The sequence below is a fragment of the Triturus cristatus genome, chromosome 1_2 (assembly GCF_964204655.1).
Source record: "Triturus cristatus chromosome 1_2, aTriCri1.1, whole genome shotgun sequence".
Lineage (NCBI taxonomy): Eukaryota > Metazoa > Chordata > Amphibia > Caudata > Salamandridae > Triturus > Triturus cristatus.
Genome location: NC_140580.1, coordinates 1,180,097,975 through 1,180,119,280, shown reverse-complemented (window position 1 = coordinate 1,180,119,280; position 21,306 = coordinate 1,180,097,975). Strand labels below are relative to the sequence as shown.

The 21,306-nt window shown below is 53.8% G+C and overlaps 1 protein-coding gene across 6 annotated transcripts in view; it reads left to right on the top strand.

Moving 5' to 3' along the window:
- The window catches only part of SPTAN1 (spectrin alpha, non-erythrocytic 1), a 724,155-nt gene that overhangs the window by 333,375 nt on the left and 369,474 nt on the right, over positions 1 to 21,306 (top strand). For all 6 annotated transcript variants that reach the window (XM_085614072.1, XM_085614071.1, XM_085614070.1 and 3 more), the window contains 2 exons: positions 2,151 to 2,295; positions 2,581 to 2,762. In XM_085614072.1, coding sequence (XP_085470198.1) covers positions 2,151 to 2,295; positions 2,581 to 2,762 — 327 coding nt within the window. The remainder of the gene's footprint in view (positions 1 to 2,150; positions 2,296 to 2,580; positions 2,763 to 21,306) is intronic.

The window sequence follows — 21,306 nt, the reverse complement described above, 5'->3', positions numbered from 1 at the left end:
AGTAACCTGACGGTATCAGGCCTGTTGTTATACACCTTCAAAAAGAACTGAAAGTAACTTGTGTTGGCTGTGCATCCTGGGATACCGGGGGTCTCTGGAGAGTTTCTTAAAGGCACGGTATCCCTTTAGCAGACACATAATGACAGCCTATAGGGCTTGTCTGTCCACCCCTTCCTCTCTATTGTTTAAAGGGATTTTGGTGAAGGGAGTGTGTGATAATAAAGGAACATGTCAAATGTGAATAAAAATGACATTTCAACTTTATTTTGGCTTTTGTGTTCACTTCAGAGGAAGTGCTGGCCAGTGCAGCCTTGTGGTGATTAGGCTGTATTATTTTGTCTGTCTCTTAAGTGTCTTTGCAGGTTTGCAAATGCGGGACAGCTTAAGAGATATTTTTGATTGCTCCGGGGTCCCCGCACATGGGCGGGGATTATTCATAGATTATGACTATAACAGAGATACCCCTACTACAGAACTGGAGTTACAGGTAAGAAACTACTCCTTCTTGGAATTGCTAGGGCTTATTGCTACATTAGGTGCATAATGTCTCACACTTGTAATGAACCAACTGTGCTGTTGTCTATTTCTGGACATGTAGAACTGGTATGCTGATTTGTTGTATTAAATGTATATTACCTTTACCTAAAAATACCAATAAATAAAAAATTTAAAAAAAATTACGTGGATTTATGTAGCGCAGTTAATCACCCGAGTGGACACTTGAGGGTCATGATGCTCTCGGAATCTCCACTAGAGAGGTAAAGGTCTGTAGCTGCAGAGGGAACTTGTTTCTGGTTTTTGCTGCGAGGTAGGAGACGGAGCATCCTCCGCTGTTGCGAGTGAGAAGGTGGTGTAGTGTAGTTGTCTAGTAGGATGGTGGAATTTCAGGCAGTGGTTGATGTAGGCTGTTCTTGATTGTGCATCGTTTTGTAGGCGTGAATCATCTGTTTGAATTGACATCTCTTCCATATGGGGCGCCAGTGGAGTTTTCCGAGGTGGGGGAATGATGTGGGTTCATCTGGGGAGGTTGAGGATGAGTCTGGCAGCAGAGTTCTGTATGGTCTGCAGTCTCTGCCGAAGGTGTGTGGTGATCCTAGCGTAGAGTGTGTTGCTGTAGTCTAATTGGCTGGTGATTAGGGACTGAGTGACAGTATGCATGGTGGTTAGTGAGAGCCATTTGAAGACTTTATGTAACATACAAAGTGTGCGAAAGCAGTCTGAGGCAATGGCGTTTATCTGATTTCTTCAAAGAAGCCTTCGATATCAAAATATTTTGAGGCTCCTCCCTTAGCCCACAAAGTACTAGGACAGACTAGACCTCAGGTTTGGTTTTTTCCGCCATTGAGTTCAACTTTTCAGGCTGAATTCTGCCCCTCTCCCTCACAACTGCCTTGCATCAGTAACTTAACAAGTGGGAGATGAATCCCCCAGTACTTCACCTGTAGTTTCATAAATGAGAAATGCACATTCGACCTAGTGGATTCCTCCAAAAATGCCAAATGCCCAAGCTTTGGCTGGACCGCGCACCCCCAGTTTCTGGGCAGTGCACTATGGATGGTCTGGTCAGGGATGTTTACGTACGTGTTTCCTCCACTGTCTGATTCCATTCATAGTATTTAAGATAAAGCAAACGCCCATGACTCATTTTAGTTGCCCCAACATGGGCGCGACAACCATGGTATTTGATGCTGCTTGAACTGGGATCCAAGATGTTTCTTATCATTTAGTTTGTCACAATGTACCATACACACTTGATCCTGCTTCGCTGTACTTTCATTGCTTACTCGATGGAGAAAACAATCCGAGGTGGATCTTTGTTCTGGTGTATTGTGGGAGCAAGGGAGGAGTCGCAAGATATCTCAAGACGAGAAGACTATTTCAAAGAAAGACAACTTGCAAACGTTTGTGCCCAGTTCTAAATGGCAGGCGTATGTAGAGTATGTGATTTACATCACTTCAAGCTACAAACTGCAGGTTACAGAGTCACTTTTTCCTTTCTTGGGCCGTGGGTGCTGCAGATAGGTGGTGCCCATCTGAAGAGTCCGCAACATGAATACTGCCTGACTCTTTTGGTTTTAGAGATAAGGAAGCAATGCGTCTTGATTCCAGCAGTCGCTCATGTGTTTCCTCCTTGTTTTATTTTCTTCCAGAGATGCTGATGAAACCAAGGAATGGATTGAGGAGAAGAACCAGGCCCTCAACACAGACAATTATGGGCATGATTTGGCCAGCGTCCAGGCTCTGCAACGGAAACATGAGGGTTTTGAGCGTGACCTGGCAGCTCTAGGTGATAAGGTGAGATTCCCGAGACCTGCCTCTGTTGCAGACCCTGACCCTTCTTTGTCCTTGTTGCCACCATGTGCAGTCCCATGTCCTATTTGTTCCATAATAATAAACAGCAGCATCTCCTTGCCAGCGTTTCTTGAACGTTGACATTGTATCATAGAGGTGTCTTGTCAATGTGTTCTGCACTCTTCTTCCTCTCTTGCTGTCACATGCGCATCACCACAGTTGCATTTATTCCACCCTCTGCGCTATGCAGCAACCTTTTTCTTATGTTCCATCTCGCTCTTTCTCCAGGTAAATTCTCTTGGTGAGACTGCTGAACGCCTCATCCAGTCGCACCCAGAATCTGCAGAAGATATCCAGGAGAAGTGCACTGAGCTCAATCAGGCCTGGAGCAGTTTGGGGAAACGGGCTGACCAGCGTAAGGAGAAACTGGGCGACTCTCATGACCTCCAACGCTTCCTTAGCGATTCAAGGTACGGTCTGCTGGACGCCACCGAGGCAGAGGTGGTGGAACTCTGGTGATCATGCCCTTTGATCTCACTTGTGCCCGCAGCTTCCCCCCCCCACCCGTGCTCTCTGATCCTGACTGGTCGCTGCATGTACCGTCTGATCTCTGCCTCTGCCCACCAGTGTGACTGGCCATCTATCTTACCTGCACCATTTGGTGCTTAAGCCATGTGCCCTTAGATCCCTTCCTATACTCATCACTGTCATGGCGTCCATCAGTATGGTTGTGGCCATGGATTTTGCATTTGGCCATCTGTGTGATTTTGCTCTCTGATCCTACCTGTGTCTGTCCATGTACTAATGCTGCCCTTAGGTGTGCTTGTGCCCACACTCTGAGCTGCCCTTAGGTGTGCTTGTGCCCACACACCTCTCTGGTCTAGTATATTTTTCCAGTGTGCCCTTTTAAAAGGGCCTTAAATCACCTATTTGTTAAGTCCTTGCAGCTTAAGACCGGTGTCTGGAGACCTCCATGGAGGTATTGTGCAACTTGTAAGAGTAGCCGCATCTTTCTGTCACTGCCTGGTGCGTCCGTGCTTTTCCCATGTCTAGTATCACGGCAGGAGTATATGGGCTCCTCATGCTACCTTAATACATTTGCTTTAATCGGTGCACTAAATCTAATTATCATTTTCTTTTTTTTTTTTTGATAATCAAGTTTATTGAATTTTTCAGAACAAAAACACACTGGTAGCATTCATACACATTATACATGTACATTGTATTAAGTGGGATATGATTTGACTCAAACAACACTTGTGGGCGAAACCCTGCCCTCGCCCATTGCTCAGCACATACACTACCATTTAGACCTTTCACACTGGCGATATATTAAACCATTTGCCCCATATTTTGCCAAAGAGTTCTGGGCAGCTTCTGGCCTCGAAGAGGGGCTCCTCTTGGGTACCACACCAGTCCACCCCCCCGCCTCCAGGCCCTCACGGTGGGCGGTCTGGCCTGGTACCAAAGCGCAGTGATATCACGCTTTGCCACCGCCACAGCTGTGCCCAAAAGACGCTTGTCGGCCCGTGATCCATAAAGGCCATCGAACACTCCCAGGATCAGGCATAGCGGGTCATGAGGGACCTCCCACCCTAGAGCTTGCGCAAGTTCGCACTCCACCCCTGCCCACAACGGTGCAAGAGCGGGGCATTGCCACACCATGTGATAAAAATCGGCTGGGGCGTGGGTGCAACGCAGGCACGCTGGAGAGGACCGCAAGCGAGCGCTGAACATTTGCGCCGGGGTGAGGTAAGCCGTGTGGAGGTAGTGGAGTTGGACTAGACGCAATTTGGAGGAAATCATCAGGGTCTTGGATGCCATAAGGGTGTCCCTCCAGTCCGCGTCTTCTAGGGGGCCCAACCACCCCTCCCACCGGGCACAGAGCGAGTCTAAGGACGCTGGACCATTGTTCACCAAGAAACGATAAATCCGGGACATACCCCCCCCCTCCGCCCAGGTTCCCCATCATCACTTGGTCCTCCAGGGGACTAAATTCGGGGAGGGAGGTGGGGGCCGGGATGTGGACTTGGAGGGCGTGCCTCAACTGCAAATATTTGTAGGATTGGGAGGAATGGAGGGAGTGGCGGTGTTGTAGGTCTGCAAACGATCTGACCTGGTCCCCCACCCAAACGTCCCTGAGCTGCGAGATCCTGACGTGGTCCCATTTACGGAAGTGCTGGTGGGACGAGACCTACTCTAGCCCCACTCCACAGAGGCGTCTGCCTGGTGAGTTTCCGATCCCATTTAACGTACCGTAGAGCGGTTCGCCATGCCATGAGCACCGTTCTAGTGATAGGGGGGAGATCCCAGGGGACTGGGCTCCCGTACAGGTATGCCTGGAGTTGCGCAACATCAGTCGTCCGGAGCTCCACTCCGTACGCCAGTTCGGACCAGCCGCCCGCGAACCAGTCATGGATCACAATCTGCCTCGTGGCCAAATAGTAGAGATGGAGATTATAGTCACCCCCCATTCCTCCATCATAGGGGGGTATGTGGCAATGCACTAGAGACACACGTGTTCTCCCTCCACCCCATAAAAATCGGGTGAGGACTCCGTCCAGCTCCCGAAACCAATGCATGGGAGATGAATGGTCATGTTCTGCAAGATGTAGGAAACTGGGGAGGACCATCATTTTGAAAAGGGCACTCCTACCGAGGGGGTTAAGGGGAAGGGTCTGCCATCTTCTGAGGACTGCCTTGGCTTTAGTGACCAGGGGCGTGATATTCAGGGCCCATTCGAGCTCCTGGAGGAGGGCCACCCACACCCCCAGATAATTGAAGGATTGCCTCTGCAGGGGGATGGTCGTTTGCCAGTCGAAGCACTCCCGAGAAGAGTGCAAGGGAACTAGGGTGGACCTCGCCGGATTGAGCCTGAGGCCGGAGACCCGTTCGAAGGCTGAAAGGGTGTCCAGACATCGCGGGCCCGAGCTCTCCGGGTCCGCCAGAAAAAGGAGGACGTCATCGGCGTACAGGGCAATTTTGTCGCTCTGGTGCGGATCCCAGGCCCAGCCGCAGATGAGGGGGTCCTGACTGAGGGAAGCCAGGGGTTCCATTGCTAGTACAAATAGAAGCGGCGAGAGCGGTCAGCCCTTGCGGGTGCCCCTCCGGACAGGGAATGCCTCCGAAACCACGCCGTTGATGAGGACCCTCTCCTTGGGGGTGGAGTAGAGGACCCGGACGAGGCGTCAGAAAGGGAGGCCGAAGCCCATCCTCTCAAACACTTCCCCAAGGTAACCTCAATCCACTGTATCAAATTCAAAATGTCAAAGTCTAGGAAAAGCAGTGCAAGATACGGGGTGAGGAGATGGCGATGCGCAAGGGCGAGGTGTAGACGGCGTATGCAGTGTCGGGTCCCCCGGGCGGGCATGAAGCCGCATTGATCGGGATGCACCAGTTCTTGCAAGTAGGGATGGAGCCGTTGGGCCACCACTGTGGCGAAGAGTTTTTATTTTTTTTTAAAGTTGTTTATTCAGGTTAGCAAGTCAATGACATTACAGTTGTTTACATTCATACTTCCATCAAAAAAAGTATGTTCTAATCAAATCAGACACTGTAAAACAGTAAGTAAACAAATATTGATTTCCCTTTACACCCAAATCCACTTTTGTAAGAACATAAACAAAACGAACGATGGTACAAAAGGAAAGCATTAGATAAAAAACTTATTGCTCTAGTAATGGAGGAGCAAAACCTACGAAGGAAGCATCTCGCATTTAGTATTTGTATACAGCAGCAAAAAATACACATATAGATCTGACTGTGGTACGGTGCAATAGGCGCAGGACTACACATTGTAATATACGGACTCCGGTATAGGCATTTCGTGGCAATACACCCTCTAGACAACGAGGCTCGATCTCAATCCCACCAGCCACAGAAGCCATCAATGAAATTTGAAAGTGCACAGAGCCCAGCAGTACAGGTGAACGCATTCTCCCGCCAGCCAGTGTCAACCCACATCATCCGAGACCTCTCCAGACAGCGAATGTGTGGAATTAGGGGAGCTTGCTCTTTCTCGCGACCACTGTAGGAAAGGCTCCCAGATGTCTCTGGGCCGGGAGGCAGTCTGCATCGTTTCCCAATAGCGTTCGAGTTGCGTGTTACCATATGTCACATCCTTCACCCACTCAGTAAATTTTGGCAGTGATCGACGACCCCAGCGCACCGCCACCTGTCTCTTGGCATAAAGGAGCAATAGCGCATGTAGCTTCCTATGCTTTGGTATAGTATCTTGAACATACCCCAGCAACCCGAGGTGTGGCGATGGCGTATCGGCTCTGAGTAAGATTTGGTTAATAGCAATAAAAATGTTTGACCAGTATTCTTCTAGCCTCGGGCAGCTCCATGCCACATGTATAAAAGAAGCATTTTCGGATCCGCATTTCCAGCACGTATCGTCCTCCCTAAGACCCATGCGGTGTAACGACTTTGGTGTACGATAGTACCTATGTAAAAACTTGAAATGCACCAGTCGCAACCTATAGTTAGGCGATAGTTCCGTTAGCTGTCTGCAGCAGAAGGCCCACTGGTCTTCGGACAAGGGATCTTCCAATTCCGCATTCCATGCATGCATGGAAGAAGGTACAATGACGGGACTGTTTCTGCATACAGTTGTATAACCTGGACACGAGTTTTTTAGAAGATGCCTTCGAGAGCAAGTTTTGTAGCGCCTGGAGCTGCGGGGGTTCTTCTGGAAACTGAGGCCACAGTGCTTTACAGGATTCTTTGAGCTTGTGGTAAGTGAAGAGGTCAGAGAAGGACTCAGGTGGGTCAGTCTCTCCAGAACCGTGATCCCTGAAGGTGCCTTTGGGGTAGATGTCGGCAAATGTATGCAGGGGCTCCCCACTAATAGTGACGTCACCCCCCTCTATCTTGTAGGCAGGGCATCATTGGATTGCCTCGCAGGGGAATGGCTGGCGCATAAAAAGTGGGAGATTTGCCCTCTTCTGTAATTCCCGCCACGTCCACCGGAGCATGTCCACTGGAGCATGTCCACTGTGTCCACGTCTTGTGATGGACGAGGCGCCTTCCCGTATAGTGCTACGCTCAGTGGCGATGGGGCAGCGACAGCCAATTCTACCGCAACATGTGGCTGACAAGGAGTGGGAAAAACCCAAAAGTGTAGAAATTGTGCTTGCGCACATAGCGAGTATAGTTTTATATCAGGGGCCCCCAGTCCGCCCTGCCTCAATGGGAGTGTAAGTAGCGCCCAAGATGATCTTGCCTGACCACCAGCCCAAACCAGCGTCAACAGTAGTGATCTTACTCGAGCGTGAAAGTGTGCAGTCAGGGGTATTGGGATGCTTACGAATAGATATAAGAATTTTGGAAGGACCACCATTTTTGCTAGGGCTATTCTCGCGACCAAAGACAGGGGGAGCTTGTTCCAGAGTTCTATCTTCCCTTCCAGCCAGTCCACCGCTCTGCCAAAATTCAGAGTCCACAAATCTTGCAGGTTGCGACTGATCCAAACCCCCAAGTATTTGACTGAGTCGGGTTCCCAGCGTAGGGGATAATCCGATAACACTTCCGATGTGGTATCTGTCAAGGGGAATGCGACAGATTTGGACCAGTTGATGGATACCCCTGCCAGACCCTCGAAGCGGATGAACTCCCTCAACAGTGGGTTTAAGTTCACAGCGGGGTTGGTGACGTACAGCATGACATCGTCCGCATATAGGGAAATCAGCAGGCTGTGAGAGCTGAACCCTATACCTCTCGCTGTGTGATGTTGTCTGACTCTAGCCGCCAGAGGCTCCATGGCTATAGCAAAGAGTAATGGGGACAGGGGGCACCCCTGCCTAGTCCCATGGGAGATGTCAAATGGCTGGGATACAAGTCCGTTTACACGCACTCTTGCCCTGGGAGCGTCGTATAACAATCTTATCAAGTTTATGAAGAGGGGGCTGAAACCCATCCTGCCGAGGATCCTAAAAAGGTAGGGCCATTCTAGCGAATCAAACGCTTTTGTAGCATCTAAGAAAATGACCGCCGCCTGTATGGAATGATGTAAATAGTGTAAGACTGAAAATATCGTTCTGAGGTTGTGCGATGTGGCCCGGTCAGGGATAAACCCAGATTTATCAGGCAGTGCCACCATTGGTAACAAGGGCTGTAGCCTGTCCGCGATGATTTTAGCATAGATTTTAGCATCCACGTTAATTAGGGATAAGGGACGGTACGAGTCTAATACTTGGCAATCCTTGTCCGGCTTTAGCAGCGTTATTATTAATGCTTCGCGCATCGAGTCGGGCAGGGATTCGGTCTCCAGGGCCTCGGCAAAGACAGAGTGGAGTCTGGGGGCCAGTTCTTCGACATAGGCCTTGTAGAAGACTGTCGTCAGACCATCTGGGCCCGGGGCCTTGTTTGCGGGCATACTTTTTATTACCTGAGCTATATCCTGGGCAGTAACTGGGACATCCATATACCGACGATGGAAGTCGTTAAACCATACGATGGCTATTGAGTCTAGGAATTCTTCTAGGGATGCCGGAGTAGTAGTCTGTCTTGAGGTATATAGGGTCGAGTAAAACTCTGCAAATGTGTTAAGAACTGCTTCCTGCCCTACAATGAGTTTCCCCTCACTATTTTTAATGGAGTGTATATAGTTTGACTGTGTGCGTGGAGATATGAGTCTCGCTAGGGTTCTGCTTGGTCTGTCCCCTTCCCCGTATGTACGTGCCTCCGCTTGTTTGCCTAGGAATTTAACCTCTCGTTGCACCTCCTCATTGAAATTAATCAGTTTAGCCTTCATCTGTACCGCTAACTCGGGTGAAGGGTCACTGCAGAAGCGCGTGTCTAACTCTTTTAATTCCCTCTCCAAAGTGCTTAGAGTATTGCGGATTGCTTTTAGGACACCTGCCTGTCTAGAGATGCACTGGCCGCGGACCACCGCCTTAAATGCATCCCACAGGATGGCCTCGGCAGTGACCGACCCTGCATTGTCTTCAAAAGACTTCACAATGTCTGCTCTTATTTCTTCAGTGAAAGCGTAGTCGGTAAGCGCATGAGGGGGTAAACGCCAGGAGAACGCACAAGTAGGGGCATCTGGTACTTTTATCTCCAACAAGCAAGGGGCATGATCTGAGAGCGATCTGGCTTGAATGACCACCCCCACCACCCAGGAAGCCACATCTGGTGACACCAGCCAGTGGTCCAGGCGAGACCAAGCCGCATGTTGACTCGTAATGCATGTCCCTACAGTGTCATTAGGGTGCCTAGATCTCCACACATCAGATAGTAGACCCTCTTCCATTATATCCAAGATAGCCTGACGGGCTCTAGTATGCGTAGGCCTCACTGCGCCTCTACGATCCAACGTATCATTCAGCACAACATTGAAGTCTCCACCCAGGACAACTGTTGAACAATCTAGTAACATGATCTGTGCCCATACAGCTCTGAAGAATTCTGGGTCATCCACGTTAGGGCCGTAAATGGCCGCCAGCACCAGTGTTCTCCCCTGAAGTGTGCCATGTGTAATAACGTATCTACCCTCCTTGTCTAAGATAGTGTGGTGCTCTTTCCAGTCTATCCCATTACGGATGAGGATCGCCACCCCTCTAGCGTAATTAGAGTAAATGGCGGAGTACACCCGTGCCCATCTTGAGTGTTTCAGTCTGGGTGATGGAGCGGAGTTGATGTGTGTTTCCTGTATAAAACATATATCCACATTATGCCTAGAGAGGAACCCATGCATTAATCTAGCCTTTTTGTAGTCCCCGAGTCCTCTAATGTTCCATGTCAATATCCTAGCGCCTACCATCCCACTTCGCACTCTGCGTAATATTTACAGTGCTGCTGCATAGCTTAGTATATACCAACCAGGATGCACCACTTGAGCAATGATAGAGCATAACCATATCACGTTGTGTGAAATCATTTCCATCGTACCAGTACTTAAGTAACTTTAAACTTCCCAACTTCCACCCCCCCACCCGCACCAACCCCCCAATCAGGTTGTGGCAAATCCCCTCTGTATACACGCATAGCGTGTTGGCAACCTTAAAACAAAAACGGTGGGAGACACACCATGGGGGCGTGGTGCTCCAAGCGTACACCCCTGTTTGCACAGGGTGGCTGTACTATAACAGTCCATCCACGTCACCAGCGCTGACCACCTCACACAGTTCACAACTTTCACCCTGGCGGAGCATTATAATGTTGGCTTATTCCAGCAACAAATCACCAAAAACAGGAGCAATATCTCACTCATAATCCAAAACAGGCTCACCAGAGCAACTTTAGGTGTAGAGGAGCTTCTATCTGAACCTCAGAGTAAGACAACCTATGCATATATTACACTCTACATATTCGCAATGTGATCAGTCATTGTCACCCAGATGTCCGTCTTCCTCCCCTAATCTTGGTGACCTCTTTCTCGCCCCAGAACCACAGATATGTTTGGCAAATTTCAGTGCCGATTGGGCATCTGTGAAATGATGTGCGGTGCCCTCATGCATCACCCTTAATTTTGCTGGATATAGTAGTGAGTACTGGACGCCAGGTTGAAGTAGCAGTTTTTTAGCCGGCAAAAATTCTTTCCGGGCGGCCTGCACCAAAGGAGTAAAGTCAGAGTAGAAGGAGATGTTGTTGCCTTTGTGCGTGATTTTACCCTTCTCTCGAGCCAGGCGTAAGATAAGGTCTCTGTCCTGAAAATTCAGAATCTTAGCAAGAATGGGGCGCGGTGCCGATCCCACCGGCGGTTTTTTCCCAAGCGATCTGTGCGCCCTTTCGACCGTAAATACCTGTGAGAGAGCTGGGTCGAAAATTCCGTGGAGCAGGTCTGACACGTACACCTCCATTCTGCCAGTGTTCGTCGTCTCCGGAATGCCCGTGATGCGAATGTTAGATCTTCGAGAGCGTGCTTCCAGATCATCAGTTTTTGCCCGGAGGAACTCCAGCTCTTTTCTATATTTGTAAGACGTTGTTTCATGTCCTGTTGGAACTCGCAGCACTCTGTGTGCCTGTTTTCTAGGCAGTCCAGCCTGGTTTCGTGAGTGTCTACCTGTTTTTTCACCGATTCCAGCTGTGAGGACATGGCGTCAAGTTTGGTATCTATGCTTTTGAGGCTCGATCTAACCTCCATCATCAGTGTCCTGAAATCAATGTCCGAATCAGCTCCCTGTGAGGAAGACTCCGCCGATTCCAGGTCTGCCGCGTTTTGTTTGGCTTGGCGCTTGTGTTCGAAAGTAAGTTTGGGCTGTCTTGCATCATTTTTCCCCCCCATTGCAACGCCCCAGGCGTGTTCATTTTCAGAGTTTCACTTCAGGCGTAGCTATACACCAATGCCTGTTAGCTGCTTATCTATACGGCAGTGTCAAAGGTCGCACCTGGCCCCCCAGATGTACACCTCCTACTCCTCACGTACACTGCCTAGCCGCAACAGGGCCACCAAGTGCGCAGGGTTTGGTCTCGGGCTCCACTAGATTTCTCAGTGGGTTGTATGTCAGCGGCGGAGCACCCCTTCTCTTGGACACCAGGCCAGGGCAGGACAGTCGCAGGTGTCTTAGTGCCCAGTCCTACAGAGTTGGCTTTGCACACAACGGTAGTCCCGCAGCGTCCACACCCCAGCAGGACCCAGGATTAGTGATCTGAAAGAAACACGTTAGTTAGATTCCTCACCTTAGAATATCCCCAGGCGTCAGACTGGATCCGGCAGATTTTTCGTCAGCAATACCCCTTGCGCGTCGCTAGGCGTCGTCTGCGGCTCCGCGTCCGTCGTCGGCGTCGTGCGCCGGAATGACGTCGTCGGAGTACTTAGACGCCGCCCTCGCGCGCTGACGTCAGTTCTTCTTTTTTCCGCGCCAGTAAACGCAGATCCGGGAGAGCTACCCCTTTAGTCAATTTTTGACTAACTTTTTGATCCTTTTTGATCCTGTCTATCGACACCGGTGCCGGTAGGATGCCTGGGTTTAAAGCCTGTACGGACTGTAGCCGATTGATGTCGGTTACGGACCATCACCGCCGGTGCCTGTACTGTTTGGGCCTCGACCACGACGCGGAGTCGTGCTCGGACTGTAAGGCCCTGACCTCGAAGGCTAGACGGGAGCGGTCCCGTAAGCTTCTCGAGATTCGCCACTCGGCTCCGCGCGCCTCTCGATCCCGGTCCAGGAGGAGGTCCAAGGATCGGTCGCGGAGCCGCAGCCGACGTCCCCATCGGTCGACGTCACCATCGGTCGTCGGGATCAAAGTCTTCGGGTAAGTCGAAGCATTCCAAGAAGTCCAAGAGACGACATCGCTCTTCGGACTCCCCTCGCCGGTCGCGCGACTCAGTCGAGGGTCAGGGTGGTTCCACCCCCGCGGCTCCGGCGGAGCCGCAGGCGCCGCGTCCGTCCCCATACCCTCCTGTCCCTGGGACTAACGCGACGCCGGCGGAAGTCAGTGCCTTCCTCTCGGCCATGAGGAACCTGGCTCCGCCGTCGGCGCCCGCTGGTGCGCCTTCGGGCCCCGCGGACCCGACTGGGCTGCCTTGCCAGCCGGCGGCTCCGGCGCCGTTGACGGCTCCGGCCTCGACGCCGCAAGCGCCCGAGGGACCCGTTCTCGAGTCCCCGTCGACGCCGGTCAACCTTGTCACTCCTCCACCGGCGTCGACTCCGGTTCCACCCCCGACGCCGTCGTCGACTCCGCTCGACGCCGTGCCCCAGTTTAGTCCCGGTCCGGGCCCGGCGCCGGTCCGGCGTCGGTGGACGCCGAGATCGACGCCGCTAGAGACACATTTTGTCTACCGCCCGGCTCCGTTACTTTCTCCTCTACACCAGGAGTCGGATGATGGGGACTACTGGGAGGGATCCGAGGATCCTATGGCCCATCAGGCCCAACTGTCCCAGGACTGGGCAGATGAACTGGGGGAGGACAGTGGTCTGGATACCTCGCCAGACACTGGATTCATCTCTCCTCCGACTGTGGCTTCGGAGGAGGGTGCTGCTTTCTCCGTGGTGCTGCGCAAGGCGGCCGCAGCCCTTGGGCTCGAGCTACCTGCCGTGGCTGTGAGGACGAACGTCCTCACTGAGGTGCTTCAGTCTGCAGCAAGCTCTGAGCCTCTGCTGCCGTTCAATGAAGCCCTCACTGACATTCTCCAGGGCACCTGGTCCAAGCCCTCCACAGTTCCTCCTGTGGACAGGAACGTTGCCAGGCGCCACCGCCCTGCTCCGGGCGACCCCAGTTTTCTGTCCCAACACCCTACCCCTGAGAGCCTGGTTATCCAGGCCTCCACCTCCCAATCCTCTTTCCCGACCGCCCCGCCGGACCGGGATTCCAAGAGACTGGAGCAGTTTGGCAAGAAACTGTTCTCATCCCTTAGTTTAGGCCTGCGGTCTTTGAACACCGCTTGTCTCTTGGACCGTTATTCCCACTCTCTGTGGGATGCGGTGGAGGACGCGCTGCCCCTGTGTCCGGAGGAGGTCCGGACACGACTTACCCAGGCTCTGGCCGATGGGAGGCATGCCGCGCGACATGCCATACGTTGTGGGCTTGACACCACGGACTCGCTGGGTAGGGCCATTTCCACCACTGTGGCGCTTCGACGTCACGCCTGGCTGCGGTCCACGTCGTTTTCCGGCGATGTCCAGAGCACTCTCATGGACATGCCGTTTGATGGCACTCGCCTGTTTGGCGAGAAGGCGGACAGTGCGCTGAACCGCTTTGAGGACTCACGGGCTACGGCCAAGTCCTTGGGCCTCTCGGCCCCGCGGTCGCAATCTTCCGCTTTTCGCCCCTTTCGTGGCCAAGGAAGGGGTGCCTCCTCACGTGCGCCTAGCCACCAGCCGCAGAACCAACCTGCGCGCGGTCGCGGACGTGGTTTCCGCCGAGGCGGATCTGGAGGACGACGAGGTCAGCCCACATCCACCCCGGCAGCATCTGCCTCAAAGCCTTCCTAGTCCGAGCTTTCAGGCCCATTCCACGCCAGTGGGCGGCAGAGTTCGCCATCACCTGCTCCACTGGCGGTCCATCACATCGGACAGGTGGGTGCTGCAAATCGTCCGAAGGGGCTACTCCCTCCCCTTCGAGACGACCCCTCCAGCCATGCCACCGCAGCACCACCGTATCTCGGGGGATCACTTGCATCTTCTCCACGAGGAGGTTTCCGCCCTCTTGGCCAAGGGGGCCGTCGAGCGCGTTCCGAGCCCAGAAGTAGGTCGTGGTTGTTATTCCCACTACTTTCTGGTTCCCAAGAAGGGCAAAGGGGGCCTCCGCCCTATCTTGGACCTTCGGAACGTCAATGCCTTCCTCCGGAAGGAAAGGTTCAAGATGTTGACTTTGGCTCAGGTTCTAGCTGCCCTAGACCCCGGAGACTGGATGGTAGCGTTGGACTTGCAGGACGCTTATTTCCACATCCCCGTCCTGCCGGCCCACCGGCGTTACCTGCGGTTCACGGTGGGCCAAGAGCACTTTCAGTTTACCGTGCTCCCCTTCGGCCTCACCAGTGCCCCTCGGGTGTTCACGAAAGTGATGGCGGTGGTCGCAGCTCATCTGCGCAGATCAGGGGTTCCAGTCTTCCCCTATCTCGACGACTGGTTGTTGAAGGCGGGCTCGCCCCAGACAGTCGTCGTCTCCCACCTCCGGACTACGGCGGATCTCCTGCATTTGCTGGGGTTTTCCATCAACGTGCCGAAGTCACACCTGAGTCCCTCTCAGAAGCTCCTCTTCATCGGAGCGGTTCTCGATTCGACGCAGTTCCGGGTCTATCCACCGGAACAGCGGGTCCGGGATATACAGGCCCTGATTCCCATCTTTCGGCCACTATCCTGGGTTTCGGTCAGGCTAGTGTTGCGGCTTCTGGGGCTGATGGCCTCCTGCATCCTACTAGTGCATCACGCCAGGCGGCGCATGCGGGCTCTGCAGTGGGACCTGAAGTTTCAGTGGGCCCAGCATCACGGCAACCTGTCCGACCATGTCTTGATCTCGGAGGGCACTGCACAGCAGTTGCAGTGGTGGCTCACGGACCGCGATTGGGTCATGGGCAGGAGCCTCTCCCTTCCCCAACCGGAGCATGTCGTAGTGACGGATGCGTCCCTCCTGGGATGGGGTGGCCATATGGGAGAGGCGGAGATAAGAGGCCTCTGGTCTCCGGCGGAGTCTCGTCTCCACATCAACCTGTTGGAGTTGAGGGCGATCTGACTTGCACTGAAAGCCTTCCTTCCCTCTGTCAGGGGCAGTGTCGTGCAGGTGTTCATGGACAACACCACCGCCATGTGGTATTGCAACAAACAGGGCGGGGTGGGGTCGTGGACCCTTTGTCAGGAGGCTCTGCGCCTCTGGACGTGGCTGGAACACCAGGGCGTCACCCTAGTGGTTCAACATCTGGCGGGCTCTCTGAACGCCAGAGCGGACTAACTCAGCCGCCGGTGCATGATGGATCACGAATGGCGTCTGAACTCCGAAGTGGCGCAAGGTCTCTTTCAGCAGTGGGGAGAGCCTTGGTTAGATCTATTCGCCACCGAAGAGAACGCGCAATGTCAGCAGTTCTGCGCGTTGGAATTTCCAAGGCGGCACTCGCTCGGCGACGCTTTTCGTCACAAGTGGAGTTGCGGTCTGTTGTACGCCTTTCCTCCTATACCACTTCTGCCCAGAGTGCTGAAGAAGATCAGGCACGACCGGGCCCAAGTCATCTTGGTGGCTCCGGATTGGGCACGACGATACTGGTATCCCGAGCTACTTAGTATGTTGACCGATCCCCCGATACGTCTGCCCCTTCGGGAGGATCGTCTGTCGCAGCAGCAGGGGACGGTCCTCCACCCGAACCTGTCCAGCCTCCACCTCCATGCGTGGAGATTGAGCGGCGGCAGTTGATGCCATTCGACTTGCCTCCTGAAGTCTGTGATATCATTCTGGCAGCCAGGCGTCCCTCCACAAAGACGGTATACGCCTGCCGGTGGAACAAATTTGTGGCATGGTGCACAGCAAAGGCTGTGGATCCCCTTTCCGCCCCTCTTTCTGAGGTTCTCCTCTTTCTTCTTTCTCTGGCCCGGCAGGGCTCTGCCCTGGGCACCCTGAAAGGTTATCTTGCTGCCATCTCTGCCTTCTTGCGGCTTCCTGATCAGCCTTCTCTTTTCAAGTCCCCTGTAGTTACACGCTTTCTAAAGGGCATTACTCACACGTTCCCTCCTGTCCCTTTTGTAATGCCTCAGTAGGACTTGAATCTGGTCTTGACATTCCTGATGTGCGCTCCCTTCGAGCCTCTTCACAATTGTCCTCTTCGTCTTCTGACTCTTAAGACTGCTTTTCTGGTAGCCATCACCTCGGCTAGACGGGTGAGTGAGCTCCAGGCTTTATCTTCAAAGCCTCCCTTTCTGTCTGTTCATCCGGACAAGGTTGTCCTTCGGCCTCGTCCCTCCTTTCTTCCGAAAGTGGTGACTCCATTTCATCTTGGGCAGTCTGTCACCTTGCCCACCTTCTTTCCGCCTCCGCATCCTTCCAAAGAGGAAGAGAGGCTCCACCGTCTGGACCCAAAACGTGCGCTCTCCTTTTATTTGGACCGCACAAAGCAGTTCCGGGTGGACGACCAACTTTTCGTTGGATACGTGGGTGCTAAGAAGGGGAAAGCTGTGCACAAACGGACCATCTCTCGGTGGGTCGTTTTGTGCATCAAAATTTGTTACTCTTTGGCAAAAAAGGACCCTCCTGTTGGGCTGCGCGCCCATTCTACTCGGGCCACAGCGGCTACTACTGCCTTGGGACGGGGAGTCCCTTTGCAGGACATCTGTCAGGCGGCGACGTGGGCTTCGCTACACACGTTTGCCAGGCATTATTGCCTTGACAGCCAAGTCCGGAGGGATGGCTTCTTTGGCCGTTCTGTCCTCCAGGACTTTCTGGTGTGATCTTGGTTCGCAGACCCACCACCGGGGATGGTATTGCTTGGGTATCTATTCTAAGGTGAGGAATCTAACTAACGTGTTTCTTTCAGATGAAAAAGTTACTTCCCTTCGGTAACGATGTATCTGTAAGAAACATTAGTTAGTTAGATTCCTCACCGACCCACCCATCCTCCCCGTTCTGTGAACTGACATCTAGGGTTAAGGTTATCCTTTTCAGGCCCCTAGATTTTATTTTTGGCACCAGTGTCGGTCTTTGCACGGCTCTGCGTTCCTGGCGCGGAAGGCTATGTACAAGAACTGACGTCAGCGCGCGAGGGCGGCGTCTAAGTACTCCGACGTCATTCCGGCGCACGACGCCGACGACGGACGCGGAGCCGCAGACGACGCCTAGCGACGCGCAAGGGGTATTGCTGACGAAAAATCTTCCGGATCCAGTCTGACGCCTGGGGATATTCTAAGGTGAGGAATCTAACTAACTAATGTTTCTTACAGATACATCGTTACCGAAGGTAAGTAACTTGTTCTACAGTACTGCAGCGCTGCCTCTGGTGTGCCATCACACAAGTACCCCGTGGGGCCTATGTCCTGGCCCTGTTGTGCCTTAGTTATTTAACTCACACTGGTGCCTGCAACTTCACTCAGCCTGCAGCTAGTGAACGTGTCCGCCACTCCGCCCGCGTTTGGCAGAATGACTCTGCGCAGCGCAGCACTCACGCTATGTGTCAGAGGCGTCGTCCACAGGAAGGAGCCAGAAGTGCTGCCTCTCCGTCCACGCTGTTGGGCGTCCACAAGGCTCTACCCTAAGCCAATATACAGTAGGTGCAAGGGTTCTGTGTCTTTCAGGGCGTTTGCACCGGTGATAGCTCCAGGTACAGTTCAGGTGGAGCACAATCAGCAGATTTCCCCCTCATGCGCAGCTTTGGTTTCAACTTGGTGCGTGTTCCATGAATGTCGCATGCACATATGCGGTGGGGCAGGGTCGGGTGCAGTGCGGTCTCCCCAGAAGCGGCGCCGCGTCCCAGGGCCAGTCTCCGACCAAGGGGGAGTGCCGTGCCTGCGCTCCCCGCTCTAGTCTTCGGGTCGCAGATCGTGTGAGGGTGCCCTCCGGCGGCAACCGTTTGCGTGAATCTTTAACATTAATTTACCGGCTCTCTCCGCAGTGTTTTCGCTTCAATACGGGGCAGCTCCTAGGCCAGACCGGGGAGATCTCTCCTGCGGCCAGCCTCTAGCCCAGCGCTGAACCCCCACACAAAATGGCGGTCCCGCCTTCAGGGCGCTCCCAAGTTAGGCCCGGGGGAGATATCCGCGACTACGCTCTTATCAGCCGGATATATATAGACTGGCGTTGCAGCCCCAGCGTATTAGTGTCCCACTGGTGCTGCTCAGAGGTGTTCCGCTCTCGTACCCTGGCTTGTACGTCGCGACACGGGGGTTACCTTCAGGCCCTTCGATCCCCGGACCGCAGTAGCTGTCCTCGCTCGTCCTAGGCTCCAGGGCGGCAGGCTTCCGACTCTGTCGACTCGGACAAGACGCCCAGGGTCACAGCTCAGCTTCCTCCCATCCGGCAGCCTCCAAAGTTCGATCGGTGAGGCACCAGGGCTTCCGCTGTCAACTGGTGTGCAAATCGGGACGCTGTGTGTGTCCGGAACAGGATTTTTGCAGGATTGAGTGCAGCCGGCGGAGCTCACTCACAGAGCGGCCATCTCGCTGCCCGGTTGGCCACGCCTCCCTCACTGTGGCGAAGAGTTTAATTTCGGTATTGATAAGGGAGATGGGACGGTAGTCCGTACACACGAGGGAGGGCAGCTGCGTCTTCGGAGGGACTACTATGGTGGCCACATCAGTCTCTGGTGGGAAGGCTCCCACTTCGACTACGTGCTTAAACAGGTCTTGTAGGTGCGCGACCAACGTATCTCGGTAGGCAGCGTAATATTCTTTGGGGTAACCGTCGGGCCCGGGCGTTTTGCCGGAGCGCAACAGTGAGATAGCCCCATGTATCTCTTCCGGTGTGAAGGGCCGGTTCAGAGCCTCGGAATCCGTCTGGGAGAGGCAGAGCAATTGAGTCCCGGTCTCGGTCAGCAGAGCCGCCAGTGAGGACTGGGGGGGGGGTGGGCTGCGTAGTCTCCCTCGAACGTCTGGGTAATGTCTTGGGAGGTGGTGTGATGAATTCAAGTTCCATCCCGAATCTCGGGAATAATGCGATTGGCTCTAGGGTAGGACACCAGATTGTGGAGAAGGTTGCCATTTTTGTCACCCCAACCCTACACGCGTGCAACTGAAGAGCGCCAGAGCATTTTAGCGGACTCCATCCAGATCCGGTGAATTTCTTCTCGGATCAGGGTAAGCTGTCGGGTGGAGTCATCATTGTCGTTAGTAGCCTGGGCCTCTTCCGGCTGCGCCGGCTGGGCTTCCAGCTGAGTGAGTTGGTCACATTGTTCTAGGCGTTTCGCGTGGACCAAACCCCTAGCCACTCCACGCATCACGGCCTTGCTGGCCTCCCACAGCATGCCCGACGAGGGGACCGAGCCCGCATTCGGGGAAAAAAATTGCTGCAGTTCCTGCCCGAGGGACTCCGCAAAGTTGGCATCCTGCGGGAACCAGGCATTCAATCGCCATACCGTCCGGGCGGCGCCAGGGGGGTTGCCGAGAGGAAGGGAGACTGGTGAGTGGTCTGAGACACCGCTGGTTAAGATTGTGGACCCGGACATCAATTGGCAGTCCACGGCCGACAGTAGAAACAGGTTGATACGAGAGTGGGTGTGGTTAGCCGCCGACGTGTGGGTAAATTGGACCTGGCGGGGATTCCACACCCTCCAGGCGTCGCAGAGACCCAGGGCCGAGGACCAGTCAGATAATCGTTTTGCAGAGGCAAGGCGGGCTGCCGATGGGGTACCCGTTGTCACATGAGGGCTGTATAACGGTGTTTAAGTCGCCTCCTATCACAGTCAAGCCTTGTGGAAAGGAGGAAAGCACCAGTATGAGGCAGCAGAGGGCAGGGACCATGACGGGGGGAGGGATATATGTGCATAGGAGATTAATGGGATGTCCCTCAATCCTACCCGTCAGGGCCACATAGCGGCCTTGTGCGTCCGTGTCGGCTTGTGTCATGGTGAAGGGCAGCCCTTTCCGGAGTAGAATGGCCACACCCTGGCCAGGAACTCTGGGCAGGAGGTGGACTTCGAGGTGAGTTTTGTGTCGTCGCTAGCAGCGTGTATGCATGTGTAGCTACCAAAAGGAACAGAGAACAGTGGCCCATAGGCGGCTAAAGAAAACAAACAAACTGGAGACAACGGTCTCCGTCCCCCCCACCCCCCCTCCCCCCCACCCTATACTTCGTAACGTTAAGCATCTGTCGCCCTGAAAAGGAAAACAAGTTAAACAACAAGAGACTGGTCGCTAAGCTAAAACGATTAGCGGAACATGACTATGTCAGAGATGGATCCCCCTCCATGAGTTCGGATAAGATAATCGTGAACAGCTACAACTACACGTTGGGCAAGCAAACAACAAAGAATGCAAGTTGAGTCCATGGAGTGAAGGAGGGAATAGTTCTTGGAGTAGTCGGTGTCGAGGAGATAAGATCACCCCCTTCCTGGGAAGTTCAAAGACCATTACCCCTGGGGTGCCTCAGAGGGTTATGAGAAGCGCACTTGCCATGTGTTATCGTTCAGGTGACCTCAGATTCTCCGGTTCCTCGGAGCATCGGGCTCCTAGACCGGTCAGAGTCGGAATGGGCGTGGCGCAGACTGTTCGAGGGACCCGGGTGGGCACTCAAGTCAATCGGTGAGGAGGTCGGGCTAGGAGTGTTAGAACCCTGGACCGAGGATCGGGATGGAGGGTGCGGGGACGTCGCACCCGGAGAGCGGGACTTCTCCCCATGGCGGTCTGGCTTTCTGCAGGACCTCGTCCGGCGCCTCTGGGGTTTAGGGAGGACACGGCACGGCTGCTGGGGAGCCCGTTGGGTGGGGAAGAGGCTGGCCGGGGCAGGAGGGGCCTTTCCTCTGAGCCAGGTCCACGCCACCTGGGGGCTGTCAAAGAAAAGGGTCTTATTCTGGAAGATGACTTTGAGCCGGGCCGGGAAGAGGAGACCATTTCGGAGACCCATGTTGCGAAACTTCTGCTTGATCTAATTGTAGATCTGACGTTGGGCCTGCACCTCCCTGGTGTAGTCCGGGAAGTCCATTATCTTGCTGTT